The sequence below is a fragment of the Dermochelys coriacea genome, chromosome 10 (assembly GCF_009764565.3).
Source record: "Dermochelys coriacea isolate rDerCor1 chromosome 10, rDerCor1.pri.v4, whole genome shotgun sequence".
Classification (NCBI taxonomy): Eukaryota; Metazoa; Chordata; order Testudines; family Dermochelyidae; genus Dermochelys; species Dermochelys coriacea.
Window position 1 is genome coordinate 53,222,477 of NC_050077.1, and position 23,043 is coordinate 53,245,519.

Genomic DNA, 23,043 nt, shown 5'->3' on the forward strand with positions numbered 1-23,043 from the left:
CCTGAGGAGCCAGTGTTGGAGCCTGGTGCAGTCCAAGAGCAACACAGGCAGCTCAAGGGCCAGGGAGGACCCTGTACCACTGCTGGCAACCTCATCTTCCTCACCTGACAAGGTGTTAGCAGGAGTATCAGCCGTAGGGCACCCGCCTATTGTCCACAGGACACACCAAGACCACCTCCATCACATCGCCTGCAACATGAGCTTGCATGTAGAGGAAGTGTTCAAGGCAGAGGACCCAATGGTGGACGTTCTTGCCTCAGAAGGGCCTTCCCAGGTGGCACTGCCATTAATAAAGACCATCCAAAGCACTAATAAGACCCTGTGGCAGACACCAGCCTCCATCCCGCCCACCTCCAGAGGAGTTGAGAGGAAGTACTTCGTCCCTTCCGAGGGCTACGAGTACCTCTTCTCACACCCACACCCTTGCTCTCTGGTGGTCTCAGCAGTAAATGAGAAGGAGTGTCGGGCAACAGGCACCGGCCCTTAATCTAAGGAAGCTGAACGCATGGACCTATTCGGAAGGAAGGTCTATGCTGCTGGAAGCCTCCATCTGAGGATAGCCAACCACTCCAGAGGACAAAGTCTAATATAGAATTCTCCTGTATTGGCTGCAATGTCTTTTTTCATCCAGGTTACAAACACTAAAGAATAGACCATCTTTTTATAAGTTTTTCTTATACTGTTGTCTATGAATGTCCGGGAAGGTGGTTGATTGTTACTCTTTCTGATAATCCTGATGCACTATTTTTTATTTCATAAAGGGTTAATCATTTTGGGATTTCAGAGCTTTTTGGTTACTTAGAGTGATTAGGTTATTCTATTTAAGTTTAGACTAAAATTAAATGTGTTGTTCATACTTGTGTGTTTGTGAAGGCTCTATTGGTTGTTCTTGTCTTTTTTTTCCCCTCCACATAGGTGCCATCTATTTATTCAACCAACAGGGATCTTAGAAGGTCAATTTAAAGAATCCACAACTTACATTGCCTGGAGAGAAGAGCTTCATAGAAGCAGTGAAGTGAGGTGTATGTTACAGTGCCCTTCTACTGAAGTAAGCTTCTTACCTCTAATAGTCATGACAACTGCTGTTCCTGATCAACTAAACTTTATTGCAATGCACGGGGAGGACTGGGATCCAGCCTACATTATCCATCTTTACCCAGCGCTCACTTTGAGGAATCTTCTGCCATACTCTTTGAGATATTTACTTGAGGTATGGAATTTAATTAACCTTGACTCTTTAAAATACAGTTTAAGGAAAGCATTCAATGATTTCCATCTATAAACAGAAGATATTAAGTTTTGTATTCTGTGGACTACATTGGCTCTTGGAATTTAGGGCAAGGGATGTGGGTTGGAGTCTTTCTTCATCCCAAGTCAGTCCAAGTGTTTTTGTATGGTGAGACTTGGTACCCAGAGACAGTTGGAGTTATTGTGTTGCCATCCACCTGGAGTAACAGTGGTTACTGACCAGGTTTTTCTAGAGCATCAAATATTGCTCATACAAGGAAAATTGTTCCCCACTTATACCTTAGTTTAGTGCCAAGGAGAACCATATTGCTAAATGTCAAAACTGATGGACACCAGATTTTTTTTTCTGACTATTGATCTAGGTCTTCATGATGGCCTTCTATAACACTTAACTTGGCTAGAAATGTGAAGAAGTTAATGGCTTTCTTGAGAATTTCCCCTTCCTCACTTCCTTGGTGAGGTAACACGGAGAAGCGTTTCCAGTGTCACATTAAAGGAGGACAGACTTCCATAAAGAGTAGTAGGACAATAACCTCCCATCCTTTTCCCCAAATCCATTGGGCACACGTGCTCTCATTCCCACCCCCAAAACCCCAACAAACAAAAAAAAATACACCCAAAAACTTTTAACTCTGTAGCTAAAATGCTAAAGTATTGCAGAAGTAAGGACATTTTTGTCTTGGATTGTTTTGTTTTTTTGTTTTGTAAGAAAACGACCCCTAAAAGAATGAAATCCTCTTAAGCTTTTGTACAGCGGCAGACAGCCTAAAATGACTGCTGTGAGGTGTTTCAGCCTCCTGGCCTAAAGGAAATTGATATTTATCCCATGATTTGCCAAGAAGCAGCCTGGTGTTCATTGCACACGTTTCTGAGGCATTGAAGAGCACTAGTTTAATGTTTATTTCTGGTATCGCCAGCTGATTTGTGTGTCTTGGCTTCATTGATGAGAGGTAAAATGCATTAATTGCATCTGATCACCACAGGCCCACCTTAGGGCTTCAGAATACTACTACTATATTAGTCCCAAACTAAGAGTGTCTTTGGATGGACAGATAATTATCAAAAAATAAACAGAGTTTCTGAGAGAGCTTCTGGATCATAATGTGCCACAAATTAGCCCAATTAAGTTATTTATATAGTTAATCATGATGGTTACTAAAAAAAACTTTGTAGGTAGAGCTGGTTGCTACAGTAATTTCTCTCAAAAAACTTGGGACAGGCTGACTGGGTAGGTCATGCTTGGATCCAAAATTGTAACGGGAGTGTAATCCTGTATGGAGAGAAATTGTTGTCCCTGGGCAGGGGATCCTCTCACAGAAACAAATAGCTCTCAATTTGTGAAACTAAACTTGTATGTTCTAGTAGTTGGAGGAAAAGACCTAGTTAGCTTGCAGATCTGCCATGGGTTTTATGTGTAACTTGAGGCAAGTTGATTTCGCTACTGTGCTACCTGTAAAATACCTCTTTAACTATGAAATAGTTGAATGAAAGGGGTTGTATAAGAATCCCCTTGTTGATGGTTTAATCTGTTTAGCTTTTGAAACCAGATTAAATTTGTGATAGTCTTTTCCCCATCTGGCCTTACTGAATGCTGAAACACTGAGTTTGGACTTTAGACCAATATAGCTATTAAGAGAATGTTTGAAATAATATGATGATGATTAATCATTATGCTGTAATATATTGGCTTGTCCATGAGTTCTTAAGGTTTCCTGTGTACAGTGGGAAGTCATGATGGCCCTGTACTGTGTGTCTGTAATCAAAGATTATCCCTTAGTGGAAACTCTAGAGTCAAGTAAATAGGTAAGACTTAAAAAGTAGAATTTCAACTATTGTACTCTTCTTTTTGAAGGTAACCACTGTTCAAGACTGTATAGTTTTTACCAGTAAGCCTCTTAAAATTTATTTGTTTTTTTATTTTAGGGAACCGCAGAAGCTCATGAGTTGCTAGAAGGGAGTGCTGCTGATGTTCTTCACTCAAGAATCAATCAAGAAATAATGGAGTTAGTTCTGATAAAATATCAGGGTAAAAACTGGAATGGACATTTTAGAGTCCATAATGGGCTGCCAGAATTTTTTCCTGTGTGTTTTACTTCCAATTCCACAGATATGATGACAATAGATATCTATGTACATGTTAGGCAAGTTGGTAGCCGTATGATCCTGTCTGTGTTCAGTCCTTATTGGATAATCAATAAGACTTCCCGGGTTCTCCAGTATCGTGCTGAAGATATACATGTGAAACACCCAGCAGATTACAGGGATACTATCCTGTTTTCCTTTAAGAAAAGGAACATTTTTAGTAAAAACAAGGTATGCTACCTAATTTCTTTTAAAATATCCTCAAATGAGGAATTTAACTGTTGACATTATTCATGCTTGGCCTTGAAATTCTTACCCTGCTTCAGTATCAATACTTGTTTAAAAATAATCAATATAACATCAATATTTTTGTGTTTTTGTTTAAATTTAGCTCTCCTTTTGGGAAGAAAAATTAACACTAGTTTATTTCTCTCTTGCGTCTTTCTCTTCCCAATATCTCGGGGAAGTTTGGGGAAACAAGGGAGCAACTTGTGCAGGCAATGCAGCATTAGTTCATTCTGCACTGATATAATCTGGAGTGCAACTTTTTTTTAAAAAAAAAGGAAATTAAAAATGTTGGTAAATTTGAAGCAGTGCTAATCTTGTATTTACAAAAATTATAATGAATAGAGTTGTAATTTTGAGGAGAAAATTATATCTTATTGTAGGGACTAGATGCTTTTATTGTCTTGTGGCTGCTCAATTTAATTTCTTATTTGTTAGATTTGAAGAGAGGTACATTAAGTGGGAGGGCGGACACATGAGATAGTAGCTTACTTTTGATTTTTAAGGCTATTGTTTCTCTCACAGCTGTTTAGAATCATAGTCAATTTAACAGACTGAGGGTCTGTTAAATTTACATTGTCTGAGGGTACATTGTGTTGAATACATTAGTCGTGATTTTAAAAAAGAAGTGTTTCTGTGACAAAATAAATGAAACAATTTGTTAGTATTACTGTTTTTTTTTTTTCATATTTTTTTGGATTATGTAGGCCTTTAGTCCTGGATGTTCCAGCTTTAAGTTGTCAGCAATTGAAGACTGGTCTTGACAGCATCTTTTGGTTATTACCCTGACCTTTTAAATAGAGACTACAATCATTTATATATTTTCCTTTCCCTCTTTATCTACATGCTGCAGTCACTAAGGGCAGATGACATATTTGGTTTTGTGTGCTCTTCTAGTGATCATCTATCTTCTGCTGCAGTGCTCGACTTTGCCAGAGCCCGAGAACTTTATGGTTTTAGTAACCCAGCTCGCTGGAATTGCAGCGGTGAAATTGCTAGTAATACATCATGGGTGGGATTTTCAAAAGCATACGACCTACCACTGTGCCATTACACAATTGGGCTAGATATTTAATATAATACAATATGGATAATCTTGCTGTCAGCATATGAACTTCTTAAGTTTTTAAAATTACTTAAAAATACTTTAAAAATGCTTTTTCTTCTGTAGATCCAATTGTGTATTTCAACTAGTTCATGGTCCACTAGCTTCTCCCTTGATACTGTAGGAAGTTATGGATGTGTAAAGTGCCCAGGCAATGACAGGGACTATCTGGTAAGGCCTACTTTCTGTATTTGTTTACTAATCTTTCTGAAGCCTAATAATAGTAATTAACTATATTGGATACAAATAAGTTTAACAAAAGCCAACTTGATATTTCATTTATTTTTCTTGGGTGCATTGGTTTGTTAACATAATCACACTAGTATGCATAATACCACTTAGTTTGACATTTGGTGGCCAGTCGTTAGGCCACCTGGGGATTCAGGCCTAGTTTGTGAAAATAGATGTTTAAATATTTGGACATGGTAAGGCCTACCTTTTCAAAGATGCACATGCTATCTCAGATAAGTTAGAGACATGGATGGTCAAGTTGCAGATACTTGATTTATTTGTACAATGTTTACTACAGCGAATCCTGGTTCATGACTGGCAGTTCTGGTGCTACAAATAATAAATAAAATAGTACGTATGCACTTAATTTTGTGTGTCAGTCTTTGAAAAATCAGATTCAGACTATATACAGTGGCTATCTTAAAAAAAAAATATCGGATAACTAAATAACATTACCTTGTTTGCAGATATTGAAATAACCATCCTAGGGGCAAAATGGAAACATTTATAGGGAGACCACAAACATTTCCTTTTAAAGATAAACTTTATCTTTCCCATCAAACCAAAACCACTTATCCCCCTTTTTAATCACCCTTTAGAACCAACCCCTGTCTTATTAAAAGCCAAATTGACCTCTGGTTACTTTCCATTTTTCATCTCTTGCTCTGTTCATCGGGCTAAATCCACAGCCTGTCACTTTTCTCCCAATAGCATTTCGAAAATCTGACACACACACACACACACACACACACACACACACACACACACACGTTGATCAAAAAGAAAAAGAGTACTTGTGGCACCTTAGAGACTAACAAATTTATTTGAGCATAAGCTTTCATGAGCTACAGCTCACTTCATCGGATGCATTGATCAAGCCATATTTATCTCATGTCTTTATTACAGTAATTTTCTCCTCCTTAGGTTTCCCTTTTCTAAGTGAATACAAAATACCACTGCTAAAATAATCTCTGTCCATTGTATTGGGTATATCACACACTTCTTTGGAGGTACAGTCTCTATTCCTTGGAGTTTGAGTAGTCTCTAGTACTGGTCCTGTTACTGTTGAGTAACAGCTGAGGCCTTTGGGTATTGCTGTTAATAGGATAATAAATATGTAGAAGGAATAACTTTATGGGATCACATATAGGTTTACTTTTCCACTTGTTTTATTCATGTCAAGCAAATGAAAATACCATGGAGATATGGGCTGAGTTTAACCAAGTTATTTTCATTCAACAGGTTGGAGTTAGCATCAAAATGAGTAGTTTTAATCTCACCAGAATAGTTACCTTAACTCCGTTCTACACCATAGCAAACAATTCTTCTCTGGAGCTGGAAGTTGGAGAAATCAAGTCTAATGGCTCTTTGCCAACTCATAACTGGAATTATTTCTCATCTTCAGAGGTATTCTTTGTTTGTATTGCTTTAGATGCTTCTAAAATAGACAAATGATTCTGTGTAAGGTAAAATATTTAGAAACAAATACTCATATTTTTGTTAATCAGGCTGAGCTGTTTGTCAAATTAATGAAGAAAATTCAGTGGGTAGTCTGATATAAGATTCTTAGATCATCATAGATGGAGTAACTTAGTAAGTGACAGTGTAAATGTGTACTGCTGGATGTCCGGTATGGAGGGAGAATATCTGAAAGACTAATCCATATTTGTCATTAACTAATCTTTATAACAATATTGCTGAATTATCATCATATTACATATGTACTTTGTTTGACTTTTTTTCCCCAGTGTCTTCCATTTTGGCCTGAAAATTTGTCTGGTAAATTATGTGTCAGAGTGGTGGGCTGTGAAAGTGCATCCAAACCATTCTTCTGTAATACACAGGACAATGGCACTTTGTTAAGTCTGGAAGAGTTGGTGAGTCTTGGACTTTAAATAATAATATTTTCTATAATTTTGTTATGTTTGTGGGGTTAACCAATTCAGTGTAATTCCTTAGTCCTCTGCATTGAGTGCTGGCAGATAGATTTAAAGTACCTATTGAAAAGTCAGGGTGAATGTAGCAGGATATGCACTTTGTGCTTATGCAGGATACGCAGTTTGTACTTTTAAAAATTCTTCTTGTTAGATGAATGAAACTAGGTGGAATTGACTTCTTCACAGGCTTATAAAGAACTGCACAGCTGTATTGATCTATAAATAGAATGGTATAAGTCACCTGCAATTTGTTTACTTTATTTGCAGCAAGATTTGCTGTGATGTGTGCACCACCATAACAGAAGGGAAGATCACTTATGTATCTCAAATGCTTAAGCTATTAAAACATCCTAAAGATATGTGATGTAGCATTCTTGACAAACAGTGGACAGTTATTAGTATGGTATAAAAATGGTTTCATGTTTAAACTGATAACATTTTTGAATTTTTTACTTGCATTATATGCCACTGTGAATTCTAGGCAAATAAGTGTTGCATACTCAAACAAGTCACTCAAAGCAGAGTTACTTGACATATAATCAAAACCAAACACTGAATGGTTGAACAGATTGTTAGGCATGTCATTCAACTGATTGTCGGGGATGACCTTGGACTGTAGATGTCTGGAGAGAGGTGCTGAGACGCTTACATTTTTTTTTTCAAATAGTTAGAAACAGAGGATATGTAAGCTCGATATCTTTGACTCCCTTTTTTGGATCCTGACCTGCAGCCTGATCTAAACTGTTGGGGCTGTGCCTTTCTTTGCAAATATTGAAGGCAGTTTGGATTTGTCCCACTGCTCTAGGGTTAGGCCACTCCTCTTTTCACAATCCTCTGTCTCTACAGTGCAAATGGAGTGTAGATTTAGTACTTCCATCTTAACTTGAAATTTTGACATAAAATTTAATTTTCAAATAGCGGAGTGTAAGTCCTCCAGTCCCTTTTATTTCCAGTCCTCTTAGATTTTCAGAAGGCATGTGTTAGCTGAATAGGGCCACCAACAGAACTCCTCACTGATAACAACTGCGCCCTCCCCCCGACACTACTCCACAGAAAAACAAAGTCAGCCTAAGGTAATGAGGTGTAGCATCTGTGTGGGAGCATCTTCTCTGAAGCTACACATAGCAAGGTTTGACACAACTGTTCTCAGACTCGTAACCCTCACATGACTAGGGAGAGTGGCTGTGACTTTGGAAGCCATATTGGACCCTCTGCTCTTCCTTATATGAGACAAGATTCAGAAGGCAGGGAAAGATTTTTCAGGCTTGATTGCTTGGTAGACTGAACCTTTTACATACCCAGGAAAGGCCTCCCTCACTCGCCAAAAGATACTGGCCATCCAAAGACAAAAGTGCTGACCCCTTAAAGCTTGTGGAACACATGTACAACTGTCTCCATTTTAAAGGATGATTTTCTCTGTGATTAACCATTAAAGTTTTCGTTAGAATTATTTAACATTGCCATTTTTTACATGGGGAATGCCAACATAAGAAGCAATAAATATGAAGGTTTGAATATAAGTTCTAACATCTTCAGTATTTTAAGGTGATTATTTCAGCCAGTACACTGAAACAAATAATCTTAAGCTACTTCAAAGATTTAACTAAAAATCAGTCACAACCTACATTAAGGTTACATTTGTAAATAGTGTATAAAGGGTTAATAAATGGTTTAATAATTGGTTAATCATTTTCACAATTAGAGTTCAGCAGATCATTAGGTTGCTTATGACTATCCATTATACATAATATGTGCATCTATAACATGCTTAAAACGTACGTTCATTTATAAATGGTTTATAAAGGGTACATCATAATGCAAAGTGATTCAGTTAATTTTCAGTAACTACAGTTCATATTTTATATTTAATAAACTATATACAGTGCAAGTCTTTATCTTCAACAGAATGGAGGCATACTGGTAAATGTGAACATTTCTGAAAATTCTACAGTCATAAACTTCTCAGATTACCATGAGGGAGCTGCTCCAGCTCTTATCATTAACCAGACTCCATGGGACACGCTTAAATATAAACAGAGGTATGTAAAAGTAAGAATTCTGCCATCTATTTTTTCCAACTTTTATCAGGTTTTTACTGTTGAAGGTAAGGAACCTAAATTCTTGTGCACTTTACTTGAATGCAGTATAATGAAGATAAGAAATTGATATTATACAATGCTTCATATTAAACTTGGTTTATGCCATGAGTTTCAGTGGCTTATTTACCTTCTTTTTTTTATCACAGTGGGTTACAGGACGAGATGGAGTTAAAATCAAAGGAGGTGCGACTGTTTGCCTGGGCAGATCCTACTGGAATAAGAAAACTAACTTGGACATATGCGCAAAATGTCGGTGAACACGATCTGCTTAAGGTACATTTAAAAAAAAAAATTGGGGGAGGGAAGGTATGACCTAAACTAGAAACATGAGTTCACTGAGAGACTGGAGATTATGCCTAGTCTTCTGATATGGTCATTTAAAATGCAAGAGCTTTTGTTAGGTCATGGTTTTCGTTTCTGTACATAGGTAACCTTTTGTATAGTTGCTGTTTCTACTTGAGAGTATGTTGAAGAATCTTGTAAGCTCTTGTGTGTAGGGCAAAACTCAGATCTCCCAATTTCCTTTATCTGGAACAAACATTAATCAGCCTAATAAGCAGGCTGTGTATGAATGAGGAGTAAGAAGGGTAGACTGTTACTGCTGCCAGGACTAGAAATCTGTCTTTGCTGATACACCTCTAAAGAGAGGAGGCAATGAAAGAGGAAGTGGTGCAGCAAGTGAAGATGGTCACTCATACCAGCATCAAAAGTGAACAGTGTACACTCTAATTATTCCTTTTTGGACTGCAGCAGGTGAAAGCAGCACTTCCTGCAGTTATTTTCCAGAATATAATATGTATTTTTTCTGGGTTGGGGAAAATCACAACCCTGATGTCCTTCCCCTCACTAGGCAGAAACACTTCTATTGAGTAGAGTACTGCACTGTAGGAGTTGCTCACTGTGAGCTACTTCAGAGTTCAGCAGCACGTACAACATGCAGGTAGGAGAGAAAAATGATTTAGGGCATGGCTACAGTTGCAGATGTAGAGCGCTGAGTTAAACCAGCCCTCGGAGAGCGCAGTATGGAAAGCACTGCCGTGCGTGCACACTGTCAGCTGCAAGCGCACTGGCATGGCCACATTTGCTGCACTTGCAGCGGCATTGGGAGCGGTGCATTATGGGCAGCTATCCCACAGAGCACCTCTTCCCATTCTAGTGCCTTGGCTTGTGGGAAGGGGGGGTGCAGGGCATTCTGGGTCCTGTCCCAATGCCCCGTGATGCATCGTTTCGCATCCCAGCAACCCCTGTGCTTCCGTCCACATTTGGCGCCATCTTTCAACGTTTTTTGTAGTGCGCGCTCTGTCTTCCTTTCGGTCTGCGGGAATGGATCCCGAAGTGCTGAGGAATATGCTGATGGGTCTCGCCAGCATGTCATCTTTGTCAGTCGAATTATTCCTTAAGCTACAAACTGACAGTGAGGAGTCAGATGATGTCGACTCGCGTAACTCATATGACACGAGATGGCATTCATGGACATGCTTACCACTGTGGAATGCTGCTTTTGGGCTCAGGAAACAAGCACTGAGTGGTGGGATCACATCATCATGCAAGTCTGGGATGATGAGCAGTGGCTGCAGAACTTTTGGATGAGAAAAGCCACTTTCATGGGACTGTGTAATGAGCTTGCCCCCACCCTGCAGCACAAGAACAAGAGATTGAGAGCTGCCCTGCCGGTGGAGAAGAGGGTGGCTATTGCAATCTAGAAGCTGGCAACTCCAGACAGCTACCGATCGGTCACTAACCAGTTTGGAGTGGGAAAGTCGACTGTTGGAATTGTTTTGATGCAAGTTGGGGGGCCATTAATCACATCCTGCTCAGAAGAACCGTAACACTGGGTAACGGTGCATGGCACTATGGCTGGCTTTGCACAAATGGGTTTCCCTAACTGTGGAGGGGCAATAGATCAGATGCATATTCCAATTTTGGCACCAGCCCACCTAGACTCAGAGTACGAAGGCGGCTTCCGCCCTGGTCCATATGCAGCTTGCCCATGTGAAGCAATGGTCCCCCCACCCCTCACTGCACAGTGGTGTGAACATAAAAAGAAAAGGAGTGCTTGTGGCACCTTAGAGACTAACAAATTTATTTGAGCATAAGCTTTCGTGAGCTACAGCTCACTTCACCGAATGCGTCAAATAAATGTGTTAGTCTCTAAGGTGCCACAAGTACTCGTTTTCTTTTTGCGAATACAGACTAACACAGCTGCTACTCTGAAACCTGGTGTGGACATGTTAGCCTGACTGGGACAAGGAGCACAGTAGCGCTCCCAAGGAAACTGTGCAAGCGCGTTGAACAGCTTCTGCATGAGACCTTTGAAGAGATCACTGAGGCCAATTACTGTGATGTGAGAGAGCACATCAACGCCCTATTCCGCATCTAGGCATGCATGCAGCCCTAACCCTCCTCGCCCCAAGAGTCTACATGGAACAACTTCCTTCCCAAAATAAAAGCCGCTTACCGGGCACCTCCTCTGGTGTTTGTTCTTCCCCAAGCACCGGCCGCTGCGACTGGCTACTTTCCTCCTGGCTGAGAACTGCTCCTGGCTGCATGCATCTGGGGATGCTGGGGTGTCTTCCTCCTCCTCAGCACCCTTGCTCCCGTTTTCCTCCTCTTCCTGCCTTGTTGAATTGGGCTCTGAAGTATCCATGGTGGTCCTCAGAGTGGAGGTGGGGACACGTGCAAGTATTGCGTCCAGCTCTTTGTAGAAATGGCAGGTCGCGGGGGCAGCACTGGAGCGGCTGTTTGCCTCACAGGCTTTGCAGTAGGCATTCCACAGCTCCTTCACTTTAACCCTGCACTGCAGTGTGTCCTGGTTATGGCCCCTTTCCATCACGCCCCTTGATATCCGCCCGAAGGTATCGTAATTCCTACGGCTGGAGCACGCTGGGACTGGACAGCTTCCTCTCCCCAAACACTGATGAGGTCCAGCACCTCGCCATTGCTCCATACTGGGGATCGCTTGGCATGTGGAGGCATGGTCACCTGGAAAGATGCACTGAGAGCTGAGCAAACAAGAAGGGGATTTTCAAAATTCCCAGAGAATTTAAAGGGCGGGTCTGATGGTTGGTCACCTGAGGGCAGGGCAGTAGAGTTCAAAGTGATGATCAGAGTGGCTAGAACAAGCATTGTAGGACACTTCTGGAGGCCGATCAGAGCGCATTAACAGACTAGGTCCACACTGTCTCCACGGCGCTCCAGCCAGGGCGCCCCAAGCATTATGCCTCTCATGGAGGTGGATTACCAGGATCGCTCCAGCCACGGAGTAAGGGCGCTCTATGTGCTTTGCCAATGTGGACGTGTCGTGAGTTAGGGCACTCAGGGCTGCTTTAATGCGCTCTAACTCACAAGTATAGCCACCTCAGGGTAGAAAGCTGAGACAGGAAACAGGAGGAAAGGCGAGGAAAATCAAGGTGAAGACAGAAACCTAGAAAAAGATCAAGCAAATCCATCCTGCCAGAAACAGCACTTCGTGGGGCGGGGGGAGGGAGGAAATGCTGATGGACAGCTTTGCATGGGCAAAGGATTAGATCATAGTCTAGGACAGGAAAATAGAAAATAACTGGAAATTGACAGGCAGAGATATAAAGGAGCATTTTTTATTACAAGTCTCAGAGGTGGAATCTATTTTTCTTCGCTCAATTTTAGTGATGGTGGTTTGTTTTGTTGTGTTTTTTTTAAATTGAGGCACCTTACAATGTAAACATCATTAGATACCGGAAAATTGCTACTTTCTTGTAACTTCTGACTATTCAATCCTGTTTTAATGTATGTTAAGACACATTTTCTCACTGTATGGTTAGCATTATATTAATTATTGTACATTACATGAGTATTACATTAATACTCACTTCTGAAGTTGTATTTCAAAAGCCTAAATAACTCCGTTCTCCTCCGTTCACAGTTGTGTTAACCCTGAAAGAATTCTAACATGTTAAGGGGATGCTATAACTTTTAAACACTACATTTGTCCATTTAATATTGTGATTAGTATACTAAGGTGCTGTATAATAGGGGGTTAATTTTTCTGAACTCTGTCATTGTCTTCAATTGAAATTCAAGGTCTTAAATTCTTGAGATTACCCTTAGCTTCTTTTAAAAAGTGTGGATATCTTATTTAACAGTTTAATAATGCACAAGACTCTAAATAAAAATAAAAAAAGTATGGGTTGTATAGGCAGCCCCTGGTGACATCCCATTAATATCCTACAACAAATTAAAGGCGATAATAAGGCAGTTCAGAAATTCTAATTGTTCTGCTTAAGTTGGGCCATTGATGTATTTTGCTTGCTACTTGCTTTGTTTTTTTTATGCAACCAATTAAAGTACCTTTCTTTTTTCCAACTCAGGATGAATGTGGTCAATTTCCTTATAATTCAAATACTCAGATACACTGGGTGTCCTTTCTGGATGGACGTCAGAGAGTACTGCTTTTTACAGACGACGTTGCATTAGTTTCTAAAGCACGGCAAGCAGAGGAGATGGAGCAACCTGATCAAGAAATAAACTTGTCACTTCATAGTCTTGGACTTTCTCTGGTCAACAATGAGAATAAACAAGAAATCGCTTACATAGGGATTACTAGGTACTGCAGATGGAAAGCAAGTTTGCCTTTAAATGGACCAAGGAGTAGTTTAGGCATTTACTTTAATACACTTGGAAACTGTCATTTTGAAGTGGATTATGCTTCTAAAATCGGACCTTTTTTTAGCATTATTTAATGAATATTTAAAATTACATTTTGTCCGCTGTTATAGAGCTGTCAAGGGAATATAGGTTTAAATGCCTGTCTTGACACAGTCCCCTAATTAATTTGACATTTATTTCTGGACTTCAAGTCCTGTTATGTCATTTGAGTACAGTGGAGTTATTGTGTGACAAGTTAAAGTACTGTGCCTCGTGATACAAAAGTTAAATTTTGAGTTCATTTGTCACTCTGCATTTTAGTAACTTACTTTCCCAATTGCAAATTAAATTTGAAAATACTCATATATGCATGATTATAAAACGGTTCTTTTCTTCATTTTCCTATTCATAATTAACTTTACTGTTAACTTGATTCTTTGTATTAAATCATATGCTTCTCATCAAAAAATTGCAAAGATAGATGCACAGAAATATCCATAAAAGGACACCAGTAATTTGGGTCATGTCTTCACTTTGTTGTGACAGTAACTGTAGAAATCTGTTTTCAAGAAAAATAAATTTCATTTCTAAATTTCATTTCCACTTCCATCAGTCATTGACTTGGCAGAGAGAATCATAATTTTGACAAATGAATGGAAATCACCATCAGAAACATGGGGATGAAGCATTGTGTGGTTCATAAACATTGGAAAATTTGGTGTACTCTACTTCAATGCATTTTTATTCAAAAGTGTTAATTACATTAATGTACTTACCTTGTAGTTCTGGAGTTGTCTGGGAATTGAAACCAAAGCAGAGATGGAAGCCATTTAATCAAAAGCAGATAAACCTGTTGGAAAAAGCCTATCAAAAATACCTTTCCACAAACGCCATGGAGGATCTGAGCTGGGTTAAAATAGACAACAACTTTGAGGTACTCTTGTGGCTGTTCAGTGTTTAATCAATAATTTTGATAGAAAAGTTTGTATAACAGTTTTCACCATATTAGTACCAGTAATCAATGTAGACAACATGTGAAAGTTTTCATTTGGGAAATGCCTTCACAATTGTATGCAATTGTACATTTAAGTATGTTACAGATCCTCTCCAATCAGACATTTTGTCAAATGCTATAATAAATATTGTTGATGATATTTGTCTGACAGACACTGTAATTTCAACTATGCAGTAGTTGTATGTCATTTAGGATGCATCCAGTAAGACTAAAACATTCCAGAATTTGCCAGATATTTGGTTATGAAACCTTGTTTAAATTAGTCTAAAAAGTTTCTACCATGCAGAAGTTATACTTGATGTATATTCTTTATGAAGCACCGAAACGCATCTCATCCCTTTTATGACACAGGAACTGGAAACTTTATAAGCACATTGGACTTTATGACAATTGGCTATTTCACTTACTTTGGGCTTCTGGAATTCGAGACCCTAATTAATGGAAAAACTCAGATATCTGATTTAAAAAATTAAGGCTGCTACACCTTTTCCTAATAGAAATTCTCCATTGGCTGTAGTAGTATTAGGGATCAGGTGGCAGCCACTAAAAAGATATCAGTCACAATTCCACTCAATTCAGCATTGTATATGTGCTAAAATCCGATTGCAGTCAACCGGACTTAAATATGTGCCTAAAGTTAAACATATGCTTAAGCGCTTTACTAAATAGGTGTGTACTGCTGAATTGTGGTAATTGGATTCCATGTATTTTAGGTTTCAGAGTAGCAGCTGTGTTAGTCTGTATTCGCAAAAAGAAAAGGAGTACTTGTGGCACCTTAGAGACTCACAAATTTATTAGAGCGTAAGCTTTCGTGAGCTACAGCTCACTTCATCGGATGCATTATTTTAGGGCAGTGATGAATGTAAATGTTGACTACTGCATTATCGCTTCTTACTTAAAAATGGGAGCTGTTGTTTCATTTTATGGAATCTTCATCATCCTCAAAGAGATTCACAGATAAAAATTGAGGACATAGCATTATAGCTGTTAATGCATAGTGGCCTGAGGATAAAAATAGAATTATCCATTTTTATATTGTTGATTCAGAAAAGCAATCTGCAGCTTTTCAGGTGTTTATAACATTTCTCTCTTGTGATTTAGATGTTTCTAAAGAACCAGTCATTTGTAGAACACATACATTCCAAGCATATTGGAATTGTTGAAAAAAATCTCTTAAAGTTTTTAAGGCTAAATAAAAGAGACAAAACTCTTACAATATACAGTATTATAAACAATCTGACCTTTTCTTCTATTTTATATCCAAAAAGGTAATCTTTTATACTACCATAAACTATGTAGGTATTAAGTTTTTGTGTAGCTTTGATTTACGATTGTGTTTGAAATAAATGATACATAGGGCACACAATTTTTTGTGATTCAGCATTTTTGAGTTAAAATAATGGGGTGATGGAGGGTTTTTATTAAACTGATTGTTTTTTCAGAATATTATCCTAGTTACATAAATTTGTAGCACAAAAATTCCGTGCTGGAAAAAATATTTTCATTTGCATGCATATATCTTCAATTCTGTTGACTAAAAATGTTAATGCCCCTTAAATTGGGATAAGATTGCTCCTATCTTCTCTATTCAGCAAACTGAAGATATGCGGCAAATGTAACAAAGTAGCATCTGGTTTTCTTTCCTTCTTTCTAAGAAAAAGAAAAATTCAATGTTGGTTTGTGTATGTCCAGTTCAATAACCATTCTCTGGAAATTCAACTTTTTTAATACTAGTATACTTTCTTTTAATTGAACACCCATTCATGTCTAGTGAAGTCCATTTTAATGAAATCTAGGAGCAATAATAGTAGCCAAATGGAGCTAAAATGTATAATGTGTTTCTAGGTGAATTTTGGTAAGATGCCAGTGAAAATGCGCCTCCCAATCAAATGCAGCATTCGCCGAAACTTCCTATCGGGCATTCATATTGAGTTCAAACAGTCTCCTCACCAAAGAAGCTTACGGGCACAGTTGAATTGGCTTCAGGTATCATTTTTCATTATTCACTATATGCTGAACAGGCATTGCTAGTAAGCGTTGAGATCACTTCCACAGCAGGTGAGATCATCTGAAACTGACAGTCCTCTTGTCGTAAAATAAGGAGGGATAGCCACAAGGTATTTGTGGTGAGTAATCCTTTGATCTGGAGCTCACAGTTAGCTTTTCTTCATCAGGGTATAGTTTAGATGACCTTAAAGACATACTACAAGACTTTACTGTATTCCAGAATTTCACATGTGGTGCTGATGAGGAATCTGTAGGGCAGAATAAAGAAGAGTGGGAGACATTATAATTGAGGTCATGATGGAAATCTTGTGGTGGCAGAGAAAATAATTTTAAACATTGTTTCAGCATTTAAGTTGTTGTATATTTTGCGTTTAGTTATGAGATATCTCTTACTCTCTGTGCTGTGCCTAGAGGTTCAGAGTCCAATCCTACAAGAATTACCTGGCGTGGTGTTTACTAGCGTGAGCCGTCAAAATAGAAATTACTATTCTTGGTAATAATTGTTGGAAAGTTTGGACTCTTCAGTGTATTGGAAGTCTGAAACAATACTTGTACAGTCAGAACATTTCCATTCTAAAACTTGAGCTTCAAACCTCCCCTTCACCACTCCCTGTAATTGCATACCCATTCATTCACTGCCATGAATTCAGCACCAAAGGTAAATCTTTTGAAGTGCTCTTAAAGTGGAAATACAGCTATTAAATTTGACATTGTAGATTCCGATTACATCCAAGCTTAGCAGATTCTAGTGTTCTTCAGTCAAAAGAAGAAAGGGAGAATATTTGCTAAAAGTGTTCTCTGAGGGGTAGATAATACTTCCTTAAAGAATGAGAAATAGTTTGTGGAGGAAGAAAACTTGTGGTATTCTGGTATTAATACTTCTTCAGTAAAGAACCTCTCTTTAAATAACCTGTCATGTTCTTCATAACTGGATGCTTTTTTCCAAATCCTGGGACTGTAACTGTTACTTGACTCAAGGCCACAACTGAAAGTGTTTTTATATTCCATTTCTTTTTGTTTGCTTAATTATATAAAAACCTTACAAACTTAAAAAGTTCAGTCCATTCAGTTCACAGAGGTGTGAAATTTTAAGAAATTAAACCATCTTTATCTGTCTACTAAGCTCTATTAGCTTCTTATTATGTCACTTCAGTCATTTATAGCTTAGTGTTCACATCCGCACTTTGTACTTGGAGCATTAATACAATATGGTACTAAGTATTCATTGTATGCCATATTTAGTTGGAATCTCAAATCATAACGTAAGGCACATGTACTGGAATGGAGCACGTGACTAGGCTATTGAAACTGGAGTTTACAGAGACCATCTTATTTGATTTGAGCCAAATCCTGTAAAATTAAAAAAAAACCCTTTGAAATAAAAGGGAGTTGATTTTAGTGGGATCCTTGCTTGTAAGTAAGGACTGCAAGATATGGCCCCTCACTATTTAAAATATGAAACAGCAACAAAGTGTTTTTAATAGTATCTAAACCCTTGCCCGTGCTGAAATTTGAAAGCTTATTTGCACACTTCCAATCACAACTGTTGTTCTGATGGTCCTAATTGTTCTTGATAAACAGGTGCTGGCAAGGCTTCAGATATTAAGGTAAACACAAAATAAGCTTGCAAATGACAATTTTTACTCCAAAACATCATTATATACCTAAGCTGCTTAAGCCACCTGAAGCCAAGGAAGCCTTTATAAATCTTACTCTCACTAAAATACTGCTCATCTGATATGACTTTGTTTCAGGTTGACGACCAGTTACCTGGTCCAATGTTCCCAGTTGTGTTTCACCCTGTAGCCCCTCCCAAGTCAATAGCTTTGGATTCGGGTAAGTATGCAAGAGTGATCTAAAATTAGTTAGCTGTGACATTAAATATTTTGATTTAACTGCAGAATGGAATCCATTATAAAACTAACTAATTTGTACATTTTTTTATTAGAGCCAAAACCATTCATAGATATCAGCATCATCAGCAGATTCAATGAGTACAGTAAAGTACTGCAGTTCAAGTAAGTAAAAGCATGTTATACCTTGCTTTAGAAAAGTTAATACCTGTGGAGCTAATACTTTAAGCTGTACCATTATATGCTAAGATGCAATTAGCTTACCAAGTCTTCCAGCCCAAGTACTAAAACAAGTCTCAGTATCATTGGTATACTTCCAGCATAAGCTGGTTTGATTAGCCACTTAAACACATTCAAAGAACATTTATGCTATAAATGCAGTTTTCCTGCACCAGAAGCCAACAAACTCTGGTGACCACCCAGGTAAATGGGCAGTTTACATGGGAGTTCTACCATGGTCAGAATGAGGGTTTAAGGGTCTGAAGCCACATATCCCATGACCTTTACTCCTTTCTCAGAATTTATTTCATGAAGCAATTGTATTGTAATGTATGGAATACCAGTTAGTTATTAGGATAAACCCTAAATAGATTAGATTATTAATGTATTGTCCCTTTTCTGTGTTGAATTGTAGCCTATTATTAATAGCGGATCTCTTCAGATGTCTTTCTATTAGGCCCCTCCAGCTATAAACTGATGCTTCTAATACTCTAACCAGAGCATAAAAATATTGTTATGAGCTTGAACACTTAGTACCCAGCATGTAGTAAATAGTTAATTAATAATTAATTAATTAATTAAGGTAGTTAATTTAAATCAGTATCTACAAGATGATCTCTGACTTCAGTGTAAAAAAGTCAATCACCATATTTTTCCTTTTATTTTTTCTTAGATATTTTATGGTTCTTATCCAGGAGATGGCATTGAAATTGGATCAGGGGTTTCTAGGAGCACTTATTGGGCTTTTCACACCATCTACAGATCCAGAAGCTGAAAGGCAAAGGGTAATGTGTGTTTAGGAAAATAGTACTTATTTTGCTAAGACAGGTTTGATTTATTATCATGTGAATTAAGTATTTTTAAAAATCAAATTTAAAACAAATTGAAAGCATCTTCCAAACGGTAAAATGACTAGCAGTGGAATGCTCAGATAGTTGGGGAAAAATATGAATTCTTAAATTGAGATATAGAATTGGGTCCTCTGTTAGTTGGTGCGGGCTCCTACTAGTAGTAGCTTGTCAGTGTTTGGGTAACTACTATTCGTAAGAAATGTTAAAACACTTGTTTGCACAATGCATATTCAGCTTGTGGATCTCATGGCTACAAGGTGTTGGGGACCAAGATTGCAGCAGGATACATAAAATTATTTTATAGGCCTAAAGAAAAATGCACAGTTAACTTACATATAGAGTATCTTTAATTGAGCCTGTTAATAGTTCCCATTTTAATTGACTGTCAGATTGAACATAAGAATGGTCATACTGGGTCAGACCAAAGGTCCATCTAGCCTAGTATTCTGTCTTCCAACAGTGGCCAATGCCAGGTGGGAATGAACAGAGCAGGTAGTCGTCAAGTGATCCATCACCCATTCCCAGCTTGTAGCAAACAGAGGCTAGGGACACCATACTTGCCCATCCTGGCTCATAACCATTGATGGACCTATTCTCCATGAATTAATCTAGTTCTTTTTTTTTTAAACCCTGTTATTGTTTTGGCCTTCACAACATCCTCTAGCAAGGAGTTCCACAGGTTGACTCTGCATTGTGTTAAAAATACATTTTTTTTAAACCTGTTGCCTATTAATTTCATTTGGTTACCCCTTGTTCTTGTGTTTTGAGAAGGAGTAAATAACACTTCTTTATTTACTTTCTCTATACCAGTCATGAATTTATAGACCTTTATCATTTCCCCACTTAGTCGTCTCCTTTACAAGCTGAAAAGTCCCAATCTTATTTATTTCTCTACATACGGAAGCTGTTCCATACCCCCAATCATTTTTGTTGCCCTTTTCTGAACCTTTTCCAATTCCAGTATATCTCTTTTGAGATGGGGCAACCATATCTACATGCAGTATTCAAGATGTGGGTGTACCATGGATTTATATAGATACAATATGATATTTTCTGTCTTATCTATCTCCTGCTTAATGATTCCCAACATTGTTTGCTTTTTTGACTGCTGCTGTTCATTGAGTGAATGTATTTAGAGAGCTATCCACAATGATGCCAAGATCTCTCTCTTGAGTGGTAACAACTAATTTAGACCCCATCATTTTGCTGTAAAGTATGCATACTCATTCTATTTCTTCCTAAGGAAGCAGCAGGTGCTACTTGTGCAGTGTAAGACAGGAACTTTTTTTGTCATCTATACATCTTCAGAAATAAAAAGATGCCCCATAATTTCTGTGTGAGAGTAGTTCCTACAAAATGGTTTTTCTTGAAATGAAACTTTGAAACCCATAAAGTTTCTTATTTCCAGGTGGAACTGAAGGCCCTGTCTAACTGAAGGGGGAAAAAAGCTTTAGGTGACCTAAGACTTCATGGAAATCCTAAGTGTTTATAATTTGTACTCAGCACTCCATCTCAGTGAATAAAGTATTAGAAAACTAAAGAATGACAGAAAAATCAAAGAAAAATCTTGAGTGAGATGGAATAAATGTGATAAGTTACATTTGTCATCAAAACGAGAAAATTTACCCATCAAAAGAAAAACGGGTATAATAGGTCATCTAGAAAGGATTAGTTTGCCCCCCTTTGAATAAGGAAGAAATAAACATAGTTATCCCAATTTAGTATATAATGGATAATTAATGTACTGTACTTGTGTACTTGGAGGACATCTCTGCTACAGCTATCTAAGCATTGTGTAATTATTTTACTTTTAACTTTCTTTGATCCCATAGCTTTTTTTTTTTTTTCCATTTTGAATTCAGGTTGACATTAAGGAAACCAATTTATTAGAGCATAAGCTTTCATGAGCTACAGCTCACTTCATCGGATGCATTTGGTGGAAAAAACAGAGGGGAGATTGATATACACACACAGAGAACATGAAACAATGGGTTTATCATACACACTGTAAGGAGAGTGATCACTTAAGATAAGCCATCACCAGCAGCGGGGGAGGGGGAGGAGGAAAACCTTTCATGGTGACAAGCAAGGTAGGCTATTTCCAGCAGTTAACAAGAATATCTGAGGAATAGTGGAGGGTGGGGTGGGGTGGGGGGGAGAAATAACATGGGGAAATAGTTTTACTTTGTGTAATGACTCATCCATTCCCAGTCTCTATTCAAGCCTAAGTTAATTGTATCCAGTTTGCAAATTAATTCCAATTCAGCAGTCTCTCCTTGGAGTCTGTTTTTGAAGCTTTTTTGTTGAAGTATAGCCACTCTTAGGTCTGTAATCGAGTGACCAGAGAGATTGAAGTGTTCTCCAACTGGTTTTTGAATGATCCATTGTCTACAGCCAAGCTCTACGATATAACCGCATTTGCTCCAACCCCTCAGACAGAGACAAACGCCTACAAGATCTCTATCATGCATTCCTACAACTACAATACCCACCTGCTGAAGTGAAGAAACAGATTGACAGAGCCAGAAGAGTACCCAGAAGTCACCTACTACAGGACAGGCCCAACAAAGAAAAGAACAGAACGCCACTAGCCATCACCTTCAGCCCCCAACTAAAACCTCTCCAACGCATCATCAAGGATCTACAACCTATCCTGAAGGACGACCCATCACTCTCACAGATCTTGGGAGACAGACCAGTCCTTGCTTACAGACAGCCCCCCAGTCTGAAGCAAATACTCACCAGCAACCACACACCGCACAACAGAACCACCAACCCAGGAACCTATCCTTGCAACAAAGCCCGTTGTCAACTCTGTCCACATATCTATTCAGGGGACACCATCATAGGACCGAATCACATCAGCCACACCATCAGAGGCTCGTTCACCTGCGCATCTACCAATGTGATATATGCCATCATGTGCCAGCAATGCCCCTCTACCATGTACATTGGTCAAACTGGACAGTCTCTACGTAAAAGAATGAATGGACACAAATCAGACGTCAAGAATTATAACATTCAAAAACGAGTTGGAGAACACTTCAATCTCTCTTGTCACTCGATTACAGACCTAAGAGTGGCTATCCTTCAACAAAAAAGCTTCAAAAACAGACTCCAACGAGAGACTGCTGAATTGGAATTAATTTGCAAACTGGATACAATTAATTTAGGCTTGAATAGAGACTGGGAATGGATGAGTCATTACACAAAGTAAAACTATTTCCCCATGTTATTTCTCCCACCCCCCACTGTTCCTCAGATATTCTTGTTAACTGCTGGAATTAGCCTACCTTGCTTGTCACCCTGAAAGGTTTTCCTCCTTTTCCCCCCCCGCTGCTGGTGATGGCTTATCTTAAGTGATCACTCTCCTTACAGTGTGTATGATAAACCCATTGTTTCATGTTCTCTGTGTGTGTGTATATCAATCTCCCCTCTGTTTTTTCCACCAAATGCATCCGATGAAGTGAGCTGTAGCTCACGAAAGC

The 23,043-nt window shown here is 38.5% G+C and overlaps 1 protein-coding gene across 1 annotated transcript in view; it reads left to right on the forward strand.

Annotated features, from left to right (window-relative positions):
* VPS13C (vacuolar protein sorting 13 homolog C) overlaps window positions 1–23,043 on the forward strand; it is a 194,547-nt gene that overhangs the window by 131,242 nt on the left and 40,262 nt on the right. Inside the window, 13 exon segments of the mRNA XM_038418760.2 lie at window positions 916–1,210; window positions 3,172–3,561; window positions 4,787–4,891; window positions 6,194–6,358; window positions 6,700–6,828; window positions 8,794–8,927; window positions 9,134–9,260; window positions 13,334–13,569; window positions 14,394–14,544; window positions 16,471–16,611; window positions 18,387–18,468; window positions 18,581–18,650; window positions 19,378–19,489. Coding sequence (XP_038274688.1) covers window positions 916–1,210; window positions 3,172–3,561; window positions 4,787–4,891; window positions 6,194–6,358; window positions 6,700–6,828; window positions 8,794–8,927; window positions 9,134–9,260; window positions 13,334–13,569; window positions 14,394–14,544; window positions 16,471–16,611; window positions 18,387–18,468; window positions 18,581–18,650; window positions 19,378–19,489 — 2,137 coding nt within the window.